The 25,908-nt window shown below is 44.1% G+C and overlaps 1 protein-coding gene across 1 annotated transcript; it reads left to right on the top strand.

The window, feature by feature from the left end:
• Positions 1 to 23,076, top strand: HAPSTR1 (HUWE1 associated protein modifying stress responses). The gene is made up of 4 exons (XM_035131015.2): positions 1 to 462; positions 2,244 to 2,324; positions 12,374 to 12,649; positions 22,297 to 23,076. Exons 1-4 carry the CDS (start codon positions 201 to 203, stop codon positions 22,539 to 22,541), a joined length of 864 nt encoding a protein of 287 aa, XP_034986906.1. The 5' UTR covers positions 1 to 200; the 3' UTR covers positions 22,542 to 23,076.
• Positions 23,077 to 25,908: the final 2,832 nt, after the last annotated feature.

The following is a 25,908-nucleotide window of genomic DNA, read 5'->3' as shown; positions in this document are numbered from 1 at the left end:
TGTTCGGGTGACACCTTTTGGTGCGCTCGGGGCGGCGTCTCGGGCTCAGTGTAGTCGGAGGCGACGGAGGGGCCGGACGCTCCCCGGCCTTGTTGTCGTCGTCGTTGTTATGGGGCCGCTAATGGCGTCCCCGTCCCCGTCGAGAGGCGCCCACTTTAGGTAGCTGAGCGGCGGGGCACGACAGAAGCGGGAGAGGCAAGATGGAGGAGAAGGCGGCCAAGGAGGAAGGTGACGCCGAGATCCAAGAGCTGCACGGGCCCGAGCACTGGTTCAGCAAGTGGGAGCGGCAGTGCCTGGCGGAGGCCGAGCAGGACGACGGGGCGCTGCCGCCCGAGTTGCAGGACGACGACGAGGCCGCCGCCGCTGCTGCCGCCGCCGCCACCCCGCAGCCCGAGCACAAGCAGCAGAAGCTCTGGCACCTCTTCCAGAACTCGGCCACGGCCGTGGCGCAGCTCTACAAGGGTGAGGAGGAAGGGAGGGGGAGACCCTGAGGGATAAAAGGGGGAGAGGGGAGGGAACGGGGAGCGCCCCCTCTTAAGATGGCTGGGAGGGAGGGAGGAGGAATAGAGGAAGTGGCAGGGCCATGGGGGAGGGGTTTCTTTTTGGGGAGGAGAGACTGAGGTTTTAGGAGGTATCTCCAGTTCATGGGGGCGGGGGAGGGGAAGTGTGTCTCCTAATTATTTTCGGGGGAGGGAGGAGCAGGGAGATAGGGACCTCTATTTATGGGGGAGTAGATTTGGAGGCACGTCGAATAGCTTGTGGTTAGTGGGGGCCTCCTTGTATAGAGGCGGGGATGTGGAAGGGCACCCCTATTCATGTAGGGGTATTGGGGATCCCCATTCATGAAGGCAGAGGAGGAGACCCTGGAGAGGTTCTCGGGGTAGGTCGAAGAGCTTTTGGAGGAAGATTGGGATCCATAGAGGGGGTGGGGAAGCCAGTTGGCATGGAACTGGGGAAGGGGGACCCCCCTATTAAGGAGGGACAGGTAGAGAAGACGGCGGGTTTGGAGCAGATCAAAGAACAGACGGGTCTCAATGGGCTGCTTAATAGGAGAAGGGGGTTTCCTCTGCCTCTACGTGGGGCTGTTGAGTATCCTGGGGTAGGGCGAGAAAGGAGAAGCCTGTGTCCGCGCTAATGCGTGTAGTTAACACACGGCACGTTCATACGTGCGCAGTCGCGTGTGCCTGCGTGCCTTACGCGTTCCTGCCTCCGCGTTTCTCATGTGTCTGGGCATTGACGCGTGTAGGTACACACGTGCGGTCTGTGTTCATTGATACGTGTGAGAGGGGCAGAGGCGGCGACGTGTCTGCTTCGCTTCCCTTCCCCCCTCTCTTTCGTGGGAACGGGGCCTGCAAGGGGGAGGCGAGGAGGAAGTGGCCGCGGGCGGAGAGCGGGAAGCGCCTGTCAGGGGGACCTCCGACCGGCCGGCCTTCCTTCCTTCCAGGCCTCGCCCGCCCGTCACGGCCTTTCCAGTCGGCCGCCGTGACACAGACACGGCGGGCGCGCACACAAAATGGCGTGAGGCGGATCCCTCCGCCCTCCTTTTTTCGCCTCGCGCCCCATTTTCTTTCCCCTCACGAAATAAATAAATATAAGGAGGGTGGGGGGCGGAGGGGGAGAAAGGCATGTTGGTCTCTCCTTCGTTCTTTTCTCCCTCGCTCCCCCCCCCGCGCAGTTGGCAAGTGGGTTCGTCCCGGCCCCTCCCTTCAGCTTCCCGTCGTCGGCCCTTCCCACCGACAAAATGGCGAGAGGGAGGCTCGGGTTGGGAGGGGCCTGTGGAAGGAGGAGAGAGAAGAGAAGACGTGAAAAGGAGTTATTGTAGGCTTCCCCTTTCCCCTTTCTTTTAATGGTGTTTGTCTTTCCCTCCTCCTGCTTCCAGTCTCTCCCTACATGAGGGGAAGCAGTTTTACTCCCCCCTCCATTCACATGTGGTTGGTTCCAGTAGTCTCCTTCCCCTCTCCATTAAGACTTGGTTAATTCCAGGATGCTTCATATCCTGATTTTTCAATCTTTTTTGTCCCCCTCGTTCAAAAAAGGCCTCCCATTTCCCCCTCCCTCCGCCGTCCGGGCAACTGAACAAAATGGCGAAGCCCAACATGGCCGAGGGAGGGTCTGAGTGACAGATCATAAGCAGAGCCTGAGAAAGAGATAAAAGCGAGTTAGGTGGTTTTCTCTCCCTTCATTTTCTCATTTTTGTTCTTTTGTTCTTCCTCCTCTTGGCACCCCCCCCCCCCCCCGCACAGACCGTGTGTGTCAGCAGCCGGGCCTCTCCTTGTGGGTCCCATTCCAGAATGCAGCCACTGCTGTCACCAATCTGTACAAAGGTGAGAGATTTCAGGTTGGTAGTGGGTTGTGGGGAGGGTGGCAGGATGAATGGGGCCTAAAGAGGACAAGTAGAGGAATAGCTGTTTCCAACTGAGTTATTTTTCCGGTGGTGGTGGTGGTTGTTTGACAGTCACGCTGTGCCTCTTCATCTCTTACCTCCTTCAATCATAGTCTTGTTAATAAATGCACTTCATACTTTTGGGCATTTCTGCTCCAGCGGGGGCAGGGGAATGTGTTTGCTAGGAAATGTTAGTTTGTTTATCTATTTTTATTACTCCATTTATATTCCATCTTTTCTCCAAGGAGCTCAAGGTGGCATACATAGTTCAACCCTCCCTCCCCATTTTATCCTGCAGCCATCCTGTGAGGTCGGCCAAACTGTGAGACGACTGTCTCAGGGTACCTAGTGAACTTCAGGGCCAAGTGGGGATTTAAAACCTGGTCTCCCAGGAACTAGCCCAACACTATCTGCTACACCACATTGACTGTTGTGCAGTTTCCTGCTCCCCTCCTCTGTTTCTGTTGCAGTAGTTGCACAAATTGTGGCCACACAGTTCTTCAGTTTGGTAAAGGTTTGCTGTGCTTTACCTGACTGTGGTACTGCAGTTACAGATGTCAGAATAACTTGCCACTTTCAAAGTTAGGTTGGTCAGCCAGGTTTTCCCTCTTGCCTTCCCATACAATCAGTGAGCATTGCTGGACAGTGCAGTTGTATATTTGTGACAATAAATATGGAAATAGGGTGACAATAAATATGGAAATAGGGTGCTGGTGGTTACAGATGGCTTGGGAAAAATGCAATGTTGTGGAGTTGCATATTTGGTTGGGAGGGTAGCAGGGGTATAGTTCTTTATAAATGGCCTAGCACTTTGAGTCTCCAGGTACTGCACCACTGCTCCCATTATCTCTTACCATTGGCTAAACTGGCTGGGGAGTCAGTAGTCCAGGTTCTCTTGGGACTACAAGGTTGAAGAACACTGGCCTTCAAGTAGTGACTTGCAGTGTGTAGCTGGGTATTTCCCAAACAAGAGACATGTATGATAGACTTCTGGGAAGAAAGGAGTGATTCATAAATCATAAATTTGAGAATGCTGAGGTCTGGAAATCAGTGCCCTATGTTGTAGAATAAGGCCTACTCCACCCTTTCCCAGAATACTGCTGCACACTGTAGAGATAACTGTTTCCATTCTAGAGAACAACACCTCTGGAGTATGGTGCCATGATATTTCCAGTGTTAATAATTGTTAATTATAATATGTGTTGAGGTGCCTGCATCTAAATAACTCCTGTAGAAGTATTGAGTGCCTTTTGCTTCCACCATATGGATTGTTGTTGTTGTTGTTTAGTCGTTCAGTCGTGTCTGACTCTTCGTGACCCCATGGACCAGAGCATGCCAGGCACTCCTGTCTTCCACTGCCTCCCGCAGTTTAGTCAGACTCATGTTGGTGGCTTCAAGAACACTGTCCAACCATCTCGTCCTCTGTCGTCCCCTTCTCCTAGTGCCCTCAATCTTTCCCAACGTCAGAGTATTTTCCAGGGAGTCTTCTCTTCTCATGAGGTGGCCAAAGTATTGGAGCCTCAGCTTCACGATCTGTCCTTCCAGTGAGCACTCAGGGCTGCCCGGCTGATTTCTTTCATAATGGATAGGTTTGATCTTCTTGCAGTCCAAGGGACTCTCAAGAGTCTCCTCCAGCACCATAATTCAAAAGCATCAATTCTTCAGCGATCAGCCTTCTTTATGGTTCAGCTCTCACATCCATACATCACTACTGGGGGAAAAAACATAGCTTTAACTATACGGACCTTTGTTGGCAAGGTGAGGTCTCTGCTTTTTAAGATGTAAAACATGCCCTTCACTGTTCTTGGAGTTTGTGAGTGACAAAATCTTCGTTGTAAGGAATCTTTCGCCAGAATGATAGAGCCAAAAAAATTTTTTATGTGACTGTTGCCAAAGTTCTTGGAAGAAGAAATGAATCAGTTTAACTGCTCCAGCGTTTGGAGCCTACCTGTCCATTCCTTTCCCTATCTTGAATGTCAGCCATTTTTGTGCTGCATTGTCCTTGACCTGCATTACCAGCAGTCTGGTAGGTCTGCCTGGGTCCGAGCACCTTTTAGGAACAAGTGCGCTGAGATAAGGTCCATTCATTACAGAAGCCTTTCTCAAACTATGTTTTGACCAAAAGAGCCTTGCAAGTTAAGAAAACCTAGGTATTGCTGAACATTTGTGCATAAGGCAGTCTGAGATCCACCTTTTCCTTCAGTGGATTTGGTTATAGAATATGGAATTGGTGTAAGCCTTGAGACCTAACTGTGATAGAATAGAATGGTGGTGGGGAACCTGTGGCCCTTCAGATGTTGTTGGATTCCCATCAGCCCAAGCCAGTACTGTATGGGCAATGGTCAGTGCTGATACAAGTTGGGAGTCTAACAGTACCTAGAGCACCACAGTTTTCCTATCCCTGGAACAGAGGAATGTTGAGGTGCCCCAAGTTGTCATCAGTGTCTCCATTCCCTTCATTCTGACCCTCTGCCTCATAGGAATGACTTAAGAGCTTTCTAGGTTCTTCATTATCACAACACAGACAGAATTACCTTGGTCGGTCTGTCTGTCTTCTGTCTCACCTATTGTAGTATACTGTATATTGAGTCCAGATAGCTATTCAGCTAAGAAACCTAGGTGTGCTTCAAGCTAATTTCTGAACAGTTTGAAATGGGGGTCTTGAGTAACCTAGCACATTACTGGCTGAAAAGTTGCTTTGTGACTCAGTGCTAGCCTCCATTCTTGTAGGAATCATGAGAAAGTTGATTTCACACTTGCAAGGGGAATTTCTGGAGTCTACAAGGAAGTCTGTTGTTGTTGTTTAGTCGTTTAGTCGTGTCCGACTCTTCGTGACCCCATGGACCATAGCACGCCAGGCACTCCTGTCTTGCACACATGAGCTATGCCATGCAGGGCCACCCAAGATGGACAGGTCATAGTGGAGAGTTTTGACTAAACGTGATCCACCTGGAGAAGGAACTGGCAAGCCACTCCAGTATCCCCGCCAAGAAAACTCCATGGACGAGGAAGTCTAGAAGTGGTTAAATCTGTAAGTTATGTTACAAGCAGACAGCCCAGAATTGGGGAGGCTGACTCCTAGAATAGTGTCCAGCTTGACATAATAGCATAGTTTCCCATAGGAACAAAGTGGTTCTTGGGTCTTGATACTTTTTGGCTGTGTAGTAGCTGACATTGGAGAGAACTGATCTAGTAGTAGTCTGGTGCTATTTATACTGTCTTCTAAAAAACCTTAGATCTTAGTGGCACTGAGTGAAATGCAAATCAGTTGGGATCCAGAATGTAGATGACAAAGCATCTAAGTTACTTTTTGCAGTCAGAGAAGACGGTGTGCATACTGGTTGCTAGGGTATTAATATAACTCTTTTTACTTTTAATGATTGTCATTTCTATGTTTTTAGCTTTTTCTATTTTATTTGCATTTTTGTATTTTTAACAGTAAGCTGCCTTGGGGGGGGGAGGCAGAATATAACTAAATAACAGCAGTTCATCCCTCAACTTAGGGGGAGCTGTGCTATGCTGATAGACATCAATTTGTGTTTGCCTTATATGAGAAGGGGTCAAGAATGTGATTATGGGTTTTTGTGGGTTGGGGTTTTGGTGATTTATGAACTGCAGACCAGCACAGGAATCTTGGCACACTAAGACTAGAATAGCTTGCCAGCTACTGGTACATCCCTAAGGTTCACAGGTTCTCTTCCATCCACTTATGGTGGAAAACTGAAGGCAGGACTACATGCTACTGGCTTAGTCTGAAGTTGCTCCCATTTCCTATACGGAGACTCTTCAAGGAGTAACGGGCCATCTGACAAAATGGTGTTTCAGTTAAACCACAGGTTACCTTTTTGATACGTTTGACCAAGTATGGTGGGGTAACAATAGTTTAGTCAGACATAACTTTTTCTGCAATCGTGTGAGTAACTTGCTATAGAGCAATAGGTGTAATTAGATGGTGAGGCTTCCAGTGTGTAGTGGTTTGAATGGAATGCAACACTCAAAATGGCAAGCTCTTAGTCATCAAGGGAGGTCTTTGCCAACTCAGCCAATAGTATTAGTCAGTGCTGTTTTTCCTTATTTGTGCAGCCAGCTGCCATTTTGCTTGTTTATTGCTTGGTAAGAGAAGGCATCTGTGTGATAGCAGTGACTTGGCTTATGAATGTACCTATTGAAAATAAAAATAAAAACCCTATGGAATTGGGTTGTAAAGAGTGAAGCATTAATTTGCCATGTGGAGTCAAAGATCTGTGGGCTAGACAAGTCTTGTAACTGCATCCTGCCCATCAGTTGTGCAAGGCAGAAAGTGGGTGGGAAGAGGTAGATGGTTGCTTTTTCCAGAGCACTGAGTACTACAGGGCAGCTTAGGACAGTGCAGGAGCATTGCTTAAAGCTGTGGAAAGTCAACTGTAGGTGAAGTTGGGACAGGATGTTTACCAAGGCTGGTAGCCCAGCCCACTTAAATTGCAGGATACTGCAGGAAATTGTGCCAGTGCTAATGCAGCAGCACTAGTTCTTGAGCAGAGGTTCTCCTGAAATCCTATCAGCTCATATAAGAACATAGAAACACTGAAAGCTGCCTTATACCGGTAGTGAGCACAACTTCAGGAGCACTGTTGACACGAACCATCAGTGGTTCTCCACAGCTTCAAGCTCTGGCTCCTTTTAAGCATGGAGAACATGTGCTCTTCAACTGAGCTACAGGTCTTTCTTACACAAATAGGTAGACAAATCGTCCAAAACCAGTTTGAAATCCATTTTGTGTTACCGGAGTCATAATTTTTGACCTGGCAATATCTTGCGAAATCATAATGTGGGAGAAACCATGAAGCCAGCCAATGCCTCTACATAGTTCCATACTTATTTCAGACATTGTGATGTATTGATATATTATGATGTTTAGTTGGTGATCTATCACGATATTGAAAAACAGGTATCGCCCGGCCCTGTACTGTAGCACAATGGTAAAAAGGCGAGCTGTGAAATCTCTAGTAGATGTCTTGGCTATAGACTCACCAGGAAGTCTTGTGTAGATAACTCTCTCTACACCCTCCATCTGTACTGACCTATCTGTACATGTAATTTAGTAAGGATTATATAGTACAGCAAAAATTGTGTATAAATGCTGTTTGCTTCCCGCTCTTCCTCTTATATTGGGGTAGCATGTGCCCTTCTCCTTCACATTTTATTCTCTCAGTAATTCTGTGATGTAGTGACTGGGTCAGAGGCTCAGAGTGACTGGGGCAAGGCCACCCAGTGATCTTTAACAGTGCAGGATTGAATCCATGTCTTCCCAGTGCTTCCTTTAACGTGCTAACCACTGTACTACATTGACTTTCAAATTGACACATTGATAATATTTAAGATAGAGGCAACTACTTCGCTTTTGCCATGGATTGACATTGTCTTGCAGATAGACTTGTTCTTACTGAGTTTGCCACCTCAACCTTAGTAGCTGGATCTATGTGTGTATGTTCTACTCGTATGGCAACATTAATTCCAGTTGGATCTTCAAAGGGTGCTTAGAACCAAGGTAGCAAATCTGCTTTGATATTTTCAAAACTGGAACAGCTCCTTGAGTAAGGAACACTATTCTAAATGTATGAATCTGACTAGGAAAAAGGTGTCAATTTTTTAATTTACTGCCAGACTTGTGTACTGCTATTTCCACACCAAGAATGGACACAGGTACCTTTTGACACAATTTCACATTATGTATATGTGTTAGCAGTCCTACAAAAATGTCCATCCACCATCGTTCAATTACTCATAATACATAAAGTAAACAACTGTCTCTTCATTTGGATCCTACTGACGGTGGCCTTTCAAGGTAAAACAATTTGCTTTCTGAACTGACTTTGTCGCCCAGTCAATACAATGCAGTAGTTCTAATTGTTCAGTGGGAGGTCAGTCTGTTAACCCCAAGTAAGAAAATTGCTGATAATCATGCCAAGCATAATGGCACTAGTCAGAATAGGAAGATGTGTACAAACAAGGAGTGTCAGTCTAAGACTGTAGTTCTCACTTTGATATATTGCTGTTGATAAATCACAGTGCAATTTACAAAGTTGCCAAGGACAAAGTGGAATGCATGTATTTCCTAACTCAGTAAGGATAGGATTGAAAGTGCAGAGTATAGCTGGTCAAACTTGCAACACATTTTAGCAGGTAAAAACTTGTGCTGAGGATTTTGCAAGTTGAGCAAATTTTAGGAGTGTTTCTAATATATAGGTCCAGTGGTGGTGTAAATAGTTGCCAAATTGTGTAGTTTGCTAGTGGTTGAAGATGCCCAATAAAAGCAAGATAATTTTACCCTTTTTTGTTAGTAGTGCTCATGTTTTGAAGTCTCCCTATAAGGTCTGTTAAAAACAAAGCTGAAGGAAGGCTTGTTTTCAGTTCCTTCAGCTTGAAATGACATGTGACTACTTGGCTGGTATGAAGATCATAAGCTTTTCTTGTCACTGCAACTCTGGAATGCGGTGTCACACAACTCTTGAGTGTGTCTATTCTGGATGCTAGCTGAAGTATCTGTAGAGGGCAGATACAAGCATAGATGGTTGTCAGTGTGCAGTCATAAGAAGTAGGACTTAAAACATGTTAAGTGAGTTGGGTAACTTCTCATTCTGTTCTGTCTCGCCTTTGCAGACAGGTATTTACTGTTGAAAAGCAGCTCAGTATGCTTTTTATATAATTCTAATGTAATAAGCATTAGTATATTGATAGAGAAAATTGCTTTTGCTTCCTTGGCAATTTCTGTGTCGCGGAAGTATCTTTTAACATTAATTCTATGCATGCAATTCCATTTTGTAAAAACTTACATTAGGAGACTTTTAAGCTTGCTTGTTTCCCATGGGCAAGCTCTTCGTTCAGATTGGGATCAAATTGATGAAACTGCTCAGTCTACTCTCCTAATTCACCAATACCAATAAGATAAGCGTATTGGAACAAAGTTTCATAAATGAAAGTTAAGATGCCCACTGGAAGGTGGTAATGGGCATAAACACTGTGACACTTGAGATTAATAACTGATGGTGGTGCTCACCTCAATGACAGTTGCGTGTAATCAAAACCCTTGTATAATGTGGTAAAGGTGCAGTATGGTGCTGCCTGGGCTAAATAGCAGATGTTTTCCCTTCACCCTCCCTCTCAAGAAGCATAAAGGTGGCTGTCAGATTGCACCTGTTTCTTTTTATTGCCTACCCCCATTATACTCCTCTGTGATCTGTTTGTCTGGCTTGATTTTGGCTGTCATGTGCCTTACATCTGTTACTGACCCCTGGCAGCTTTAGTAGACCCAGAGAGGAGGAAGTGACTCAGGGCGCTCTTGACTTGAGCTCATTTGCTTTAAACTTCTACTTCCCCTAAAGGTCAAGGTGTCCAACAATAAAAGTGATATATGAAATACAATAAACACAATTCTTTAATAGCTGTGTTGGTTGCAGGAGGGTAGGGAGTACTGTAATTTATTGTAGTTCCTGTAAATTATTCCTTACGCTTGTAGCCATCACTTAACACCAAACTACCACTGGCCATGAGCAAATGCTACAGCCATGGGGCACCTCCTGCAGTAGTTAACAGCAATAAATCAGCAGTAAACAGTTACTTCAAGGCATTTGGTGTCTGTGCTCAGATTAACTCTACCAAAGGGATCTTAATGAGACTTCATAGAAGAAACTGAAGGTTATAATATTCTAATGCAAATGCTTTAGCGTTGTGTAGTTTTTTCTTCCTAGTAGTCATAGCTCTGCATTATAAGTTGCTGGGTCAGCAGCAGAATAACTATAGTTCAGTTCTGAACCCCATGCGAACAGCCACTCATCTTGATAACCTATTGATATGATACCAGCTGTGGATATCCTGAATAGTGGGCTCTGGCTGCCTTGTGAATGAATTTGGAAATGGAATTGCTGTATAGTGTGAGAATCGAATAGTTGTTCTAGAGCTCATGAAAAGATTTACGCATTTTCATAGGTGTTAGATCCCCCTCCCAAACATCTACCAGTGAAAAGGGGTTTAGTACAGTATGCTAAATGGCTTAAATTTTCCTGTTAAGAATAGATACTCATCCAGTAATGGAATGGGTGGAGTTGTGTGAAGCACAATGGTTGTGTGAAGCAAGCCTCTTGCATATGCCAAATGTTCTGCTATTATTTCAGAACTTATCATATATAATTTTCTCTTGAATTGGAAGAATGGAACAATTGTTAAATTGACTTTTAAGGCATGCGTGCAGTTTCAAACTGCCAGAGTAGTTTTGATACAACTTATGGCTGTTCTAATTTCTGGCTTTGCTTCGATTGTAGGGCTAGGCCCCATGGCATTCTCCTGGGAATAAATGTATATTTTACTCTGTTTGCAGCTCAAGGGCTGGGTCACATTGTTGTGCATGGTTACTCAACATCTGATGGTCTCACTGCTGAATATGCAAACTGACTTGGTTGAAAAACATTCTGTTTGAGCTGAACTGATAGGAGAAGGATCTAGTGTGTCTTGATCATACATGTAGGCCACTGTTGGGGTGCTGCTTTCATCAAATGTGAAAGCATGATTGTGTAAAGTAGGCCAGTCTGTTGCCGGTTGCAAGAGCTAGAATGATCTACCATGGATACCATTTGGCTTGGGTTGAGGCAGTTGGCATCAGCTGCTGGATTCCTTGCGTTGGCTAGGCAAGTCTTACGATTTCCCGTTTGTTCATGTTTGTAAAATGAGCAGTGCAGTTTGCAGTGCTTGAGGGGTATTTCTGTATAAACGATGTCTCCTCAAAAATTTCATGCCACTTGAAATTTGAAATCGTTTGTTCTAGGTAGCGTGCATGAATAGTTTGCCAGATGTGATGTTGGTAACCTTTTTGGAGGATTAATAAGGTTGTACTTGACTCCTAAACTTATTCCTAATGCTTCTGTCTGATGTCAAGAGTCTGTTTACCTTGGGATATCCCAGAACTCCTGGGCTAAAATTACATGTCTGCTCAAAAATGCTTAATTCAAATCTTCCCCTTGAGTTAATGAGCACTGACACTATCTGTAGGTTACACTTTCCTGTGTTAAATATTACTGTGCACACCCTCCCAACTTGAATGAGCACTACTATGCATCATGGCTCACATGAAACCCCGTAAGAGTGTGCCACTGCTTTTCCGCATTGCATGCCTATAGCAGCGCAAGATAATGCTCTTGAATGTGTGGCAAGAACTCTTGTCAGTGTTGCCCCCCAAAAGATTTTGTCAGCTTAAAAAATCAAATATTACTTTGCTACAATCATTATTATACAGTTACTATGTATGTGGTTTATATGCTTAACCTTTTAAGTCAACTTTGCCATAAATTTGGGACTCATGGAAGCTGTTCTTCAAAACATCTGGAGGGCATCAGGTTGGCAAAAGATTTTTTTAATCAGACAAAAGTTTAATAGGATTAAATCCCATTTTAATCCCATTGGAGTGAGACAAGGAGGAGATGGATACAGGAAACAGACCAATCTTTCTATGTGATCATAATCATGAAATAAATGCTTCCTGCCTTTATTTTTATTATCTCTTCACCCTGAGACATAAAACATTCTCAGAGCAAAGCCATGACATCTGGCAGCTTGTTTTGTATGCTCCTTTTTTAATTTCTTTTGCTTCTTTTGACTGAACTTTCATTGCTTCTTCTCCCCTCACCCCCCCCCCTTTGCTAGTTGAGCAAACCAGAGCGGTTTTTGCCTTCATGCTGCATCCAGCAGAGCACAACTTTTAAAAGGACACTTGTAAGTTTAGAGAAACTTCACACAGAAAAGAGATGTTTAAAAACAAAAACCGGTTTCAAATGTGTGCAACTCCATGGGAAGTGGTGGAGGGAAGCAAAGAAACCATACATTTAGTGCTACTTTTCACAGGTTGCACAAAGAGGCTCAAAAGTGTTTTAAGTGAGTCACATGAAGTCAGTATTTGACCCCAGAAGCAGATTGTAACTGTGTACTTAATGCACCTCCTAAAATTCTTCTCTCTTTTTCCAGAAAGCGTGGATGCCCATCAGCGGAGTTTCGATGTAGGAATCCATATTGGCTATCAGCGTCGTAACAAGGATGTGTTGGCTTGGGTTAAAAAGCGCAGAAGAACTATTCGCAGAGAAGACTTAATCAGCTTCCTGTGTGGGAAAGCGCCTCCTCCACGAAACTCTAGAGCTCCCCCAAGACTAACTGTAGTATCCCCTAACCGAGCTACTTCGACAGAAACTAGCTCCTCTGTGGAGACGGACTTGCAGCCCTTCCGAGAAGCCATAGCTCTCCATGGTAATGGTTCTGGCTTTTTCAATGCTTTTTATAGGAATGGGTGTTTAAAGCTCACGCCTCTACACTCTTTTAACTTCTTTAATGACCGTGAGGTGTTACGGCAGCTAACATGAAGAGTAAAGGCACGTTGGACTGGCTCTTAGTAGCTTGACACCTCATTTGCATTTTCTGCAGTTGCATCTAGCTGTAGAGTAATTTGTTGTTTCTTGCCCTAGAAGCTGGTTAGTGCACTTTCCAGTGAATATTCCATGTTGGTATCAAAGGGTTGTATAGCTCTGAATCACTGTTCCTTAACTCTGCTAGCTCCAAATACACAAAAAACCCACTTTCTTGTTATGAACATAGTTGAGCAGGGCTTAAGAAACATATGTTGGGAAAAGAAAAAAGCTTGGTTTCCCTCGTCTTCTACCAGAGGGAAAAGGGGGCACTTCAAAAATGTGAAGTTTTGGAGTTTCTATTAATTGATTATTTTTATTTAACAAAATGGATATGTTGCTTGATGATAGTAAACTGTTAAGCAGTTTTTTGTTTGTGCATGGGACAGCCTTGCTCCTGTGGCTCTTTAAGCTATGCTTTCAGCCATTTTGTCTTCCCAGGGACTTGAGCAAGAATCATAAAGTCTAAGGTGCAATTTAGGTGAAAGTAGTTCCAGCTTTGTAAACTTTTCGCTTGGGTACACTGGCTGATACCTTCTTGCATATCATGAGATGAGGCTTGCATCCATGCTCTATTTGTTAATATGATGCATGATTGTTTTTGGCTAAGTGTACATGAATTTGGAATCTGTAGCTGGCCAGCAGTCAAATGAATGTGTACTTATTACAGTGGTACCTCTACTTACAAATTTAATGCGTTCCAAACGCACATCCGTAAGTCGAAAAATTTGTAAGTCAAATCCCATAGGAATGCATTTGGAGAAAAAAATCGTAAATAGAAAAAATCCTATCTAAACTGCATCCAAGATGGCGGACAGAGCTCCATTCATAAGTAGAAACATTAGTAAGTAGAGTTATTCGTAAGTAGAGGTACCACTGTAGTTTAACAGCCTTCTTGCAGGATAGGGGAATTTGAAACACTACTAGCTTGTTTGGACACCTTCATCCTTGCAAGAAAAGAACATGCTTCCTGCTGAAATGCTATTCCCTACTTGTTTCACAGTGCTAAACTTACCACTTGAGTGCATGCCTATGAAAAGATCCCAGTGGTGCAGACATGCTCAAATTGAAGTGCAGGCTGATGCAACTGAAATAGAAAACCATTCGAAGTCACCTGCATGTATGGGGGAGGAGGCTTGATTTAGAATGATTGCAAGCTCTCTTATAAATTACTACTGATGACTCAGTTTCGAGAAGATGGAAGACGCCAGGGTTGTAAGATTTTAGAGGTGTGGGCATTTCAATAATGGATGTTTGAAGAACAAGTTGACCTGCTCTTCCAGAATAGCTTATTTGGGTTCTTTTCCTGGCACAGATCAGACCCACACTTGCTTAGCTTCACATACTAAAGAGGTGACATTTAACTTGCATTGTTTTTAGGGAAAGAAACACATTTTAATGTTTGATTTTTTTTATTTTTAGAGGCATAATATATGATGCCCTTCTAAATGTTGCCTAGGTTTGGATAAACACAGCAAGGCAAGATTTTTTAAAAAATGTTTTGGTGTAATTCATAACCAGGAATGGAAACTTCAGGCTCTAGTGCTGAATGCTGCCCTCCAGGCCCCTCTTACCCTTGCTCAGGCAACACCCTTCACTGGACCTGCTTCACACTCTCCTTGATTGTTGTTGCCTGGCTGGCTAAAATTCTTGAAATACTGTCCTTGAACTCTAATAATGACTTGCTTGCCTGGGTTGAAAATGGAGGGGTGTGTGTGTTTGTGTATGTAGAAACCGTACAAAGGTAAAATTGTTGTTCCTTGCGCCACCCTCCACTCCCAACCCCAGTAGGTTGACCAGAAGGGAATGTGGCCTTCAGCCTGAGAAAAGACTTTGAGAACCCCAATGTTAATAGAGCAAACCTTCTCAGGCTTTCTGTTACGTATGTATTTATGCATCTATTTGGGCGTGTGTGGGATTGAGAACAATGACTTACATCTCAGCACAAGGTTCAGTTCCCCACATCTCCAGTTAAATGATCCCTGAAACAGGGTTCAAGTTGCTGAAGAGCTGCTGCCAGTCAGAGAGTACAATGCAGCGCTAGGTAGGCATAGCTGTGCTATGACTTGGAAACAAGGTAGAGCTGTTTTGGCTTCTGGTTTGTCGTGTTTGCCTTGCTGCTTAGTAATGTCATGGGCTGTTGTGCATGGGAAAAAGACTTCAGAAACAACCTGAAGTTACAGTATTGAATTGAAAGCTACCATTGACCAGGATTGGGGCATATTTCTGCATTGATGGAGGTGCTAATTGGATATATGCTGGGCTTGGAAGATAGAACTGAGGAAATCTCTGCCCTTTTTTGGTTGCTTTAGAATAGAAACTCTTTCAGGTTGTGGTAAGTTATTGCAGTTTGGAATGCATTAGGGTGCCACACATTACCCCCCCCCCCCGGCAGGATACTCAATTCCATTATTCCTGCCCTGGCTTTCCATTTTTATCCCTACAGTCTTATTCTTACATTTAGATCAGATCTTTTTCCAAGGAGCTCAGTGGTTTTCCCCACGCCCCATTTTATCCTCACAACAATTCTGTGAAGTAGGTTAGACTGAGAAATAACTGTCCCAAGCTTACCGTGTTTCTCATATTATAAGACATGTCTTATATTTATTTTTTCCTCAAAAACACACACTATGGCTTATTTTCAAGGGATGTCTTATTTTTTTCCTCCTCCTCCTGCCGTGGCCAGCATTGCTGCTGCGCCTATCACTTTGTCTTATTTTCGGGGTATGGCTTATATTCCTTGAATGCTTAAAAATCCTGCTATGGCTTATTTTATGGGTATGTCTTAAAATATGAGAAACAGGGTACCCAGTGAAGCGGAATGACTTAAGGGATTTTTGAACCCTGTCCCCACACGTCCTAGGCTGGTACTCTTAACTGTTGTGCTACATTGCCTTGGGTAGCATTTCCTGGCCGTGGTGTAGCATGTTTAGTCCACATGGGGTTGCTGTGGGTTTTTCCTCCCTTGAGGTCTTTTGCTCTGGTTATTTCCTGCTTGTACACACAGTGGAGGTCCCCACAGTCATCTGGAATTACACTTAGGTGGCAAACACGGTTAAGTGTGTAGTCTAAACCCTCAGATTGTTTTGTTTTATTTGTTAAACAAATAAAAGAATCTTCAGGACATGTTTGTCTGAATCTCAACCAGGGTCATTGGGGTCAGCAAGCACCAGCTCAGTCATGGCAAAATATTGTCAGTTGTGCTTCTGAACGTGGCTCAAAAAACCTAGATAGAAAAGCTTAGTGTTACTGAGCCCCTTTTCTCGGGTTTCCTACGTAGGAGACTTTCATTGACTTCAGCAACTTCAGTTCTAAAGTGCTGCCCTGAACATGGATGATTCCGTCTCTGCTTTGCCTCTTTTGACAGCTGTTGCCTAGAAAAGCTGCTTTCTGTGAACCACTCCATTAGCAGATTGGGCCCTGTTCAGGCATTGTGCTTGAATGGGGACTCGGAAAACAAGTACCGGTAGTGGGTGTGCACACTGGCCTCTCCGCATGCCCTCACTGATCTTTCTTCATTGAGTGGCGAGGTCTGAAAGGGGCTTCTAAGCAAATTCAGTTGATGCAGAATTGGGAGCCCCAGTTGCCCAAACACAGTTAGAAGGCCCCTTCAGGCTTTCCCATCCAATGCAGGAAAGTTCAGATAGGAGCATGGCATGCATGTTCCTGTGCCCATATCTCACATTCACATTCCAGATTCAGATATAATGCAGCCAAACAAGCATTATTGGAGATCAAGAACACATTTCACTCCAAGGAGGGTGCAAAGCAGGACAGGTGAAGACTGGTAGGGAGAGGGGATGTTGCTTGACAGAGTGTGTAACCTATGGAGAGGCCTGTAGGGCCATTGGCTCCTGCATCTGATGTTTCTCTGGTGCACTGTGGAAATACATCGACACACTGGCTGCAGCAGGAGAAGCTACTTTGGGTCGTATCCCAGATGGGCTTGATGTGCCCTGTTCCCTATTTGTATTTCTCTCCAAACAATGGGGCTTTCCTGCCATCTTGCAAACCGCTTTCAAAAGCCTTTTACATGTCAAAGTGGCTTGCTACTTGGCAGGGTAAGGGCTTGCAGCTACTGGTGTGGCTGCCTGCTCAGACATGGAAGCACAGAGTGGCTAACGATAACACTATTTTGCACACGTCACAACAACAAAAATGTTAACATAACAGAGTGTGCAGAAGAGCAATGGCAGCAGAAGGGTCAATTACATACCAAAGGCCTGAGTAAATGAAAGTTTTGCCTTGAGCCTCAATGAGGCCAGCACGAGGGACAATCAAATATTATTTGGGAAGGAATTCTGTAATTTTAGGGGGAGTGGGGCCATTTCCATCTCCTGCCCAATAGAAGTTGAAATCAGATTAACAAGTAGAACAAATATTAATAGATGGGTAGAGCAGTACTAGAGAAGATACTTTTTCAGGTACGTGAGCCTCAATCTCCCATTCTGTTAACTGTTGTGTTAAGCGATAATTCCTCCCCCTTGGTTTGCCATTAGCTGTGGTACACTTGTGCAGTAATGTGTACTTGGAGTTGCTTCACTTCATATTACCAACTCCTGTATGGAGCTGTTAACCAGCAAGTGAGGGCTATAGGACCTCTGTCTTCACATTTCATAAGGTTCTGTTGGTTGTGGCCTGAACCCTCAACTTTTCTATACTTAACAGTACTTATTTCGGTCAGAATGTGGCAACAGACTTATATTTAGAGTATGTGTCCACAATTTTCTGGCTTGGCTTTGTCGCCAGCCATTATTAGTGATACCTTCTCCCCCTACTCTCTCAGGTGTCTTCCATGTGTAGAGGATGGGGACTTTGTCTCACTTTGCATTGGATGTTGGAATAAGTAGAAGTTACTTATTAAAAGCCCAGTGTCATGTCCCTCTCAGCAACTCACTGGGAGCGAGGATTGGTTGGATGGCTTTTCAGGATAGGTCTGGGAGAGACTTCTGCCAAACACTGGAAAGATGCTGCCAGTCAGTGTAGATGTTCCAGAGCTAGCTGAACCAATAATCTTGACTTCTCTGTAAGACAGCCTCCTATAAGGGAACAGAGGGACATTGGTTGAGAGTTGCTGCTTAGGGGAGAGAAGTGATTGCCCTCAGTGACTGAATTTGTCAACTTCTCTAAGAAGTTCTTTGTTTTCAAATTCAGATTGCTGAGTAGGTTACATGGAATTAAGCCTGGAGCAAGTATAAAACCTTGCTATCCAGATACTGTTGTTGGATTATAATTCTCCGGTTGAAATGGCCACTGGTTGGGATGATGGGAGTGATGTCTAGAAGGCACCACGTGGCCTCCCATGAAATGAAACTGTATATTTAATTGAGTTGGTAGATTTGCCCAATTCATGAAACTCAAAAGGAATATATGTTTGCTAGTCTTCTGAATGTGTGACTTGGTCAGATATTATTTCCTCCTTCCTCTGGGAATCTTGTGTAGCAGAATGTTGGATTTGGAGGTGTCCCTTTGTTTTTTTAAAAAAAGCTTATTTGGGACTGGATGAGGTTAGGAATTTAATTGACTGATCTGGTGCTCATTGGAATTAAGCTAGCCCCACCTCTGAGGCTTTCTGCAGGGAAGGACACTTGTCTCATGTGTCACCATCTGGAAAGATTTCCAAGGCTGGAGGTGAGGCAAAAGGTGTTTTTCTCGTGTGGCTGATTCTTTGGTGACCAGTAAGGACAACTGTTTCTTGTCAGATCTGAAAGCAGGGAGATGCAAGTGTAAGAACCCTGGTGCACATTACTCAACAATGTGTTTGTTAACAAAGGCTTCTTCAGGCAATTCCCTATGTCAGATGCACTTGCTACATTCTGTTAAAAGTGCCACAGGTTTTGTTGTTGCTGTTGCAGAAGGCTAATGCTACTCTTCTGGATTCTGATCCAGTATTTTTCAAGGGCCTGCTAGTATGTTTCTTGACTGCTGGTTTGCAAGTGCCTGCCTTTGGAAACTACATACTGTCTGTGCACATTCAGTTTTATTGTGCAGGCATTTGGCCATTACAGTTTGACTGTTAAATGAAGCAAGTATTTCAGAGGTCTATAGTGGGTATCAACATGGATGTGATTTGAGCCTCGTGCTCTTGAATCAGGGAGTACTGTTGACTTTTGTAAATCATTGCCATCAAATCTGTGCTCTTCAGGAATAAATTCTGTGATTTTTAGAACTGCTAAAGAAAGTTGTCATTCTGAGGCTGAAAGTTTCAGTTTAAACCCTTGAAGCAGAGTAACACGACCTGGTGGTCAGTTATGCTTCATTTTTATCATCTGACTGAAGCAGATTCTCTTGTACTGTATTTTAATTTTTGTAAATGTGTAGCTTTGAGCATCATTGTGACTTGATTGCTTATTAATAAGCAAAAAAGATGCACCGTGGCTACTTCAAAATATGGCTACAGACATAATGTCTGAACTAAACCAAAACTTCAACAGTGAAAGTAGCTTTTAATGGCTGGTATTTTGAGCCAGGACCATGTAACACCAATATATAAAAGTCTACATTGCTTCCCAGTACGTTTCCAACCACGATTCAAAGTATTGATGCTGACCTTTAAAACCCTAAACAGCCTCAGCCCTGTATACCTGAAGGAGCATCTCCACTTCCATTGTTCAGCCTGGACACTGAGGTCTAGCTCCGAGGGCCTTCTGGAGATTCCCTCACTCCAAGACGTGAAGCTACAGGGAACCAGGCAGAGGGCCTTCCCAGTAGTAACACCCACCCTGTAGAATGCCCTCCCATCAGATGTCAAGGAGATAAATAACTGCACAACCTTTAGAAGACATCTGGAGGCAGCCCTGTATAGGGAAGTTTTTTTTATGTTTGCTGTGTTTTTATTATGCTGGAAGCAGCCCAGACTGGCTGGGGCAACCCTGTCAGAGGGGGAGGGTATTACCACCATCATTTTTTAAGGTTTTGGTAGCACCTATATTAAGGGTCTTGTGATATGCAATTTAAAACGTAATTGATCACTTGCCTTGTAACCAATCAACCAGCTTCTTGGCTAGAGCTATGTGCCAGTGTAGGTTAACAGCCTGGCCCTAAAAATTGTTCCACAGACTGCTGCTACAAGGCATAAATCTGCATGTTACCTCCTTGCAACCTTGTCTGTCTGTGTGTACGGTTATAAGGCTGAGGGGGCTTGGGTGGGCCACAGACTATTTGGAGAACTCCAGACCATATCCATAAAGCCTGTGCTAGAAATGTCCGTCTTGCGCGACACTGTTATTCTATAAACATGTGAAACCTTATCTGCCAAGGTGAATTGAAACTTACCACCAGCTAAAACATTTTACTTTAAATGTGCCATTGTGCTACTGTAATATGCCTCTGAATGCATGCACCATTGAGCAACAGGACAAGACGACAGGATATGTTAGGCAAGATGGGCCTTTGGCCTGAACCAGCAGGCTTTTAGGTTCTTATGTAGAAGCTGTGACTGGACAAGCCCACTAGCTAGTTAAATGCATGCTGTTCCAGCAGGCTGCCTCCAAGTTCCTTAAAAGGGGCATCTCATTCCATCATGTACTTTCTTGGGAATAGTGCTACGTCCTTTAGGCTCCCTTCTGCTGTCAGACAATGGAATTTTGAAATTCTCTCCCCTGGTAGTCTTGACGTGCTTCTTGGAGATATACAGATAAAAAAAATGATATACTCCTAGAACAGCTTGCCCTCCCCAAATTGTGTATCTTTCAGTATAGTTGGCAACTGTATTTCCCCAGAAATTGGTATGTCCTGATGAGGAAGTTACAGCAGTAATACCTAGCAAGCATGACCAAACTTGGCCCTCTAGATGTTTTGGGACTACAATTCCCATAATCCCTGACCACTGGTCCTGTTAGCTAGGGGTGATGGGAGTTGTAGTCCCAAAACAGCTGGATGGCCAAGTTTGGCCATGCCTGGTTTAGATGTTAGGTGGATGAGCTGTGGCTTTTGCAATGACTGAATTTGGTGTTGTCCAGTTTAATGTGACTTTCTCATAAACCTACCCAGATTACCCTTATATGGTTGATGAACCTACCACTAATGCTCTGACAAGTAACAAAAGTGCAGATTCCCAAGTACCACAGAAAGACAGCAAGTCCCTGCCCCCAATTCAGAAATTCTTATACTGTGGCTTAAGCAAGTGACTAGAACGCAGAGTTGGAAAAATGTTTTGAATTCCCAATCCCTTGTATAACATTGTGGGTTACCAAGGCAACCAAGAACCTGGCCTTCTTCCCAGTCTTGCCTGAATTGGCACTCTACATGGGAAGGGAAAAGGGGGCCAGGAAAGGATACCTTCCATTAGATGCTGTTTGAAGCAGAGCACTTCCGTGCAAGCCTCAAGAGGGCTCGGGTGGCCTTCTCCAATGTTGAGTCCTCAGATGGCTGATGGGAGTTGTAGTCCAACAATAGCTGGGGGCTCAAGGCTGGACTAGGACATTGCTTGTGATCAGTGATGTGGGGCAGAAAATCCCCATTCCCCAAAATGCCATTACAGTGATGCCTCACTTAACGAATGCCCTGCTTAACGAAATTTCCGCTTAACGAAAGGTTTTTTCTAGCGGAGGTTGCCTCGCTAGACGAATGCGTTTTACGAAAAATTCGTCTAGCGAATCGCGGTTTCCAATAGGAATGCATTGAAATTCAATGCGTTCCCATGGGCAAAAAAAAAATAAAAAAAAATCAATGCATTCCTATGGGATTCGCTAGACGAATTTTTCGTTATAAGAAAAGACCTGTGGAACGAATTAAATTCGTCTAGCGAGGCACCACTGTACTTTTTGTGTGTGAAGGTTTGCTGTTTGATAAGTTCATTAGTAACAATGAATGAATAGCCATTGTGAATACAATATTTGGCAGGCTCTGCAGTTTTGGGCTTTGTTAAATGCAAGTAGATTCAGGCCCTGTTTGCAGGCTTCTCAGAGGCATATCTGGTTGACCACTGTGAGAACTGGGTGTTGAGCCTAGATGGACTTTGTCCTTATCCAACAGTTCTGTTGTTATGTCAACATACTAAATTAGAGCACAAGATAATTTTCCAATGTAAGTTACCCTAATCTGCATAAGAGAAATTTCATTGGGGGGGGGGAATTCCAATTCAATCATTGACCTTGATCTTTTGGTCACAGGAAGTACTTTACAGTACATAAACTTGTCCCACCTTGTTCTGAACTTCTTGCATGTGGAAAGTATGTGGGCTCTTCTAATGTCCCTAACTGATTTGATTATGCCCACTGGGCTGCTCTCTGGAGATCCTCAAAAGCCATAAAGCCCCTGAAGATCCCTAGGCCTCAGTTAATGAATTGAAATACACTGTGCATTGCTCTGTGTGACTTGTGATTTCTGATTCTGCCAGTCTTGCAATTTTGAGCTGATCTTTAGATCGTGAGGGTTTGGAACGGTCCTTAAGACACATGCTGTCTAACTTTGGAGTTGGGCTGATGGAGCTTTTTTTTTTTTTGGATGCTGACTCTTTTCTAATTTCTGCTTTCTCCTTCTTTCCTTCAGGTCTTAGTGGCGCAATGGCTAGTATAAGTGTTCGTTCGAGTACCCCGGGCTCACCCACTCATGTGAGCAGCGGCTCCAACAGTAGTCGAAGGAGAAATGGACTCCATGACGTTGACTTGAACACTTTCATATCCGAAGAAATGGCACTCCACTTGGACAATGGTGGAACTAGAAAGCGTACCTCAGCCCAGTGTGGTGATGGCATTACGGACTCCCCAACCCATAAACGCAATCGTATGATCTAAATGGCAAAACCTTTTGACCCCCACCTCTCCCTCTTCCTCATTTCCCCCCTCCCCATGCTGCTTTAAAGGCACTCGATCCACAGTGTACCTACTGCTGGGGAAACAAACCTGAGGCGCTCTCCTCCCAAGTCACACAGATTCAATAATTGCCATAAAGGAAAGCTTATGTACTGACAGTAGATTCTTCTCTTGTAACTACAGCTTTCTTCAAATTTAGATTTCTTTAGCAGAGGACTTCCAATGTTGTGTAGTAGCTAGCAAGCTCATCGCAGGCAGAACATGCATCCGTTCCAAGGCTAAAAAGTGACCTTACTTGTACTCTTAAAGGGAAAAAAGGAAATATCAGACATTTATTTGGTTATAGAAATGCTTTTCTGTCCTTTTTTTTCTTGCTGTGTTTAAATACTTGCTTCAACAGTACTGCCATTTTGACAACAGTGTCAAAAACATGACTTGGCATGTAAGACCTGCAGGCTTCTTTTTTGAATATATATATACATATATATATAAATATATAAATATTTTCTTCTTAAAAGTTCTACTGGGCGCATTAATTTCTATATAGTTAAGTGTGCAAATTTATAATTAAGTATTGGCCTGTACACTTTTTTAAGTTCCCAAAGCAGTTGATGGTGGCCGTGTGGCAATGTAAAGAGGTTCTACGATGGTTCTGCAATGGAAACTAAATCAGTGCTAAAAAGGATCTTCATTGGATTTGCTTTGTGTGTGAGAGAACTCTGACATTGCTGCACCAGTCTCACCTTCCACACCCTCCTGGCCCAAGAACTTTTAATTGGAAGTCTTTCAGCTGATTGCCCATTATTACTTGAGTATTCCCTTGTAAGTAATCAGCATAATTCTGCATTAATTGCCACAGAGGAACATGTTCTGTCACTGGCGAACAGGTAGCTTGGGTACTACATGACTTGTATTGTGTGCTTCCTGTGAAGAAATTATCATTGTGGAATGATGAGGAAATGGATGAACGGGACTTGTTTTGTTTTGTTTTGTTTTTAAGGATATTGGATGTTTTCTCACTATGTTGTGTATGACTTCCAAGCCACTTAAGGAGACATGACTTAAATCACCAAAGTCAGCCAGTGCAGGTCTTCCGACTGGGGCAAGTTGTGGCTGTTTTCAAAGTCCCATGAAATAAATTTCTCTAGGAAATAATCCTGTAATGTTTCCACTGGCTTCAGTGCAATATGCAGCAGACACAAACTGAAAGAAAAGTCTTGGGTTTAAACTGGCGTGGCCTTGAATGTGAGCAAATAGCCAAGTTCTGCCACCCTGTGGCACCCTTGGTGAAGCAGGTTTCTGGCTGTACCATATTTTCTCAATGTCAGTCATGTGTGTTTGATCAGCTAAGTGAACCTTGGAGAATGTTGAAGGGAGGCTTAGAAGAGGACCAGCATGTAAGTGCTATTCTCCACCACCTGTGTGGGAAAGAAACCGGTGACAGTGACCCAGTTTGCATGTAACTAAGTCAAAACAGTGGCTTAGCGCAACTGAGGAAGTGGGCTGGTTGGTTCCTGTGCCCAAGATTGCAGCTGTTACTCTCTTTGCCCAGTGAAGTTAGACATGGTTGGCTTAGTGGTGCACCCAGACCTGGGCTTGCAGTGGGCAGACAAGCCATGAACTGTAGCCATGGTTTGTTATTGGTTCCTCACTCTGGGAGAGACAAAACCACAGGCCTGGTTTGGATGTAATGCTAAGCCAAGCTATGGCTTAACCCTGGCTAGCGGGGTACCGTGGGGAGGGCGCTGGGGCAGCTGTTCTCAGTCCAGGGACCCTTGCACCACTTGTTCAAACTATTCACACTTAAGCCATGGTTTAGCTGCTGTTACGTGTGAACTGAGACAGTTGTTGCAGAAGGCCCCCACCCATGCCTAGTTCCTGAGATCTACCCAGTCTTAATCAAGTGGTGAATGGAATGATGTCTCGCCTACTTTCTGCTTACCTAACGGGGGGCTTTTTAAAGCAGCCTAGCCTGCAAGTAATTCAATTTAAACACTGCTTGGCCTGACCAGCTAGGCAGCATCATCACCCTCTTTACACCCTAGAATGCAAATGCAAACCCAGGTCTCCACCCCCATGGTCACTTCCCCATTTCACTTAACAGGATGGAGAGCTCAAAATGCATGTGGATCTTTCTGGCTGGAAGCGCCCTGCAAATGGCTGTTGTGAGGCAGGGGAGTGGGGGATCTGTTTACGCTTCGAATACCTACAGGGAGATACAACAGCATGACTAGTTGGCTGGTATCGAGTCACAAGTAGCTCTTCAATTTTTCTGCCTTGAGGTGTCCTGGCACAGGTGCCCTTTAGTCACCATTTAGAAGAAGTCTGCTTTGAACCACAGGGTACTTGTATAACTTTCTGAGGCCAGGAATATGCATTGCAAGAAGCATGTTGCTTTTTTTCTTTTGTAGAGCTTTTAAGTATTGCTAAAATACAAACAGCTTGGGGGAGTTGCTAAACAAAGATTTTTTTTAAAAAAAAAAGTTACGTGGTGTTTGTGGCTACATGATACTGTGTAGTTCATGATACTATGCGTGGATTTTAAAACAAACCCAGAGACGACACTTTCTAAAGGTTGCCAATGTATGTACAGCTAGTTCACTATTGTTGACCTAAAAAAAGTGCACCACGGCTTCTGTGTGACATTTGTAATTTGCATGTGGTCCAGGACTAGCTTCCATCGTGAGAATTCACACTGGTATGTGCCGTAGTGACTCAAGACCACAGTGCAAGAAACCTGACTACCCACCAGCTTTTTCTGCCAAAAAAGGTGGCACTTCAGAAACATAGGAGGAGACTGTTTAATTGAGAAGCCCAGAACAGTGGGCAGAGTCTTGTATTTTTGGTAGCAATCAGCCTGGAATGGACAAACGTCGCATAATAACGTCTGCCACTGCTATGCTCCCCAACCCCCTCACTCCTAAATTGATTTAGTTCATAGGTGTACAGAACTAGTAGAGGAAGGTTTTTCTAGGGCTTCACTAAACACTGGGTTTTTTCTGATCAGTGGTATGTTTTCTCCAAAGTAGTTAAGTGAGGGCCAGCCCATAATGCTAGGTGGAGCAGGATACGATACGTTTGTTTTATCGCTTAATGAGTTTGAAAAGATTGAAATGTGGATCTTGATGTGTGGAGTTCTTCCCTCAACCCCTACCAGATAGAATATAATAATTCCTCTGTTCACTAATGCTTTGAAGCTTTGCTATCAGTCTAGCTCCTCTGAACAAAATTTGTCAAGCGTTTTTTTATATTTTTGGTGCCATTTTTTTCCTTTTTGGTAAAAAAAAAGCTGGCTTTGATAATCTAGCTGCACTAATAGTGCGTGTGCTTGTAAGTCTTTCGACAAACT

This window comes from Zootoca vivipara, chromosome 14 (assembly GCF_963506605.1).
Source record: "Zootoca vivipara chromosome 14, rZooViv1.1, whole genome shotgun sequence".
NCBI lineage: Eukaryota > Metazoa > Chordata > Lepidosauria > Squamata > Lacertidae > Zootoca > Zootoca vivipara.
The sequence above is the reverse complement of the archived record's forward strand: the minus strand, read 5'-3'. Positions and strand labels throughout refer to the sequence as shown.

Bases quoted from the DNA above. Each gene is read 5' to 3' on its own strand.
- HAPSTR1 (XM_035131015.2), top strand. From the start codon at position 201: ATGGAGGAGAAGGCGGCCAAGGAGGAAGGTGACGCCGAGATCCAAGAG. The intron at 463-2,243 runs GTGAGGAGGAAG...CCCCCCGCACAG, and splicing joins CGTGGCGCAGCTCTACAAGG to ACCGTGTGTGTCAGCAGCCG. The intron at 2,325-12,373 runs GTGAGAGATTTC...CTCTTTTTCCAG, and splicing joins TGTCACCAATCTGTACAAAG to AAAGCGTGGATGCCCATCAG.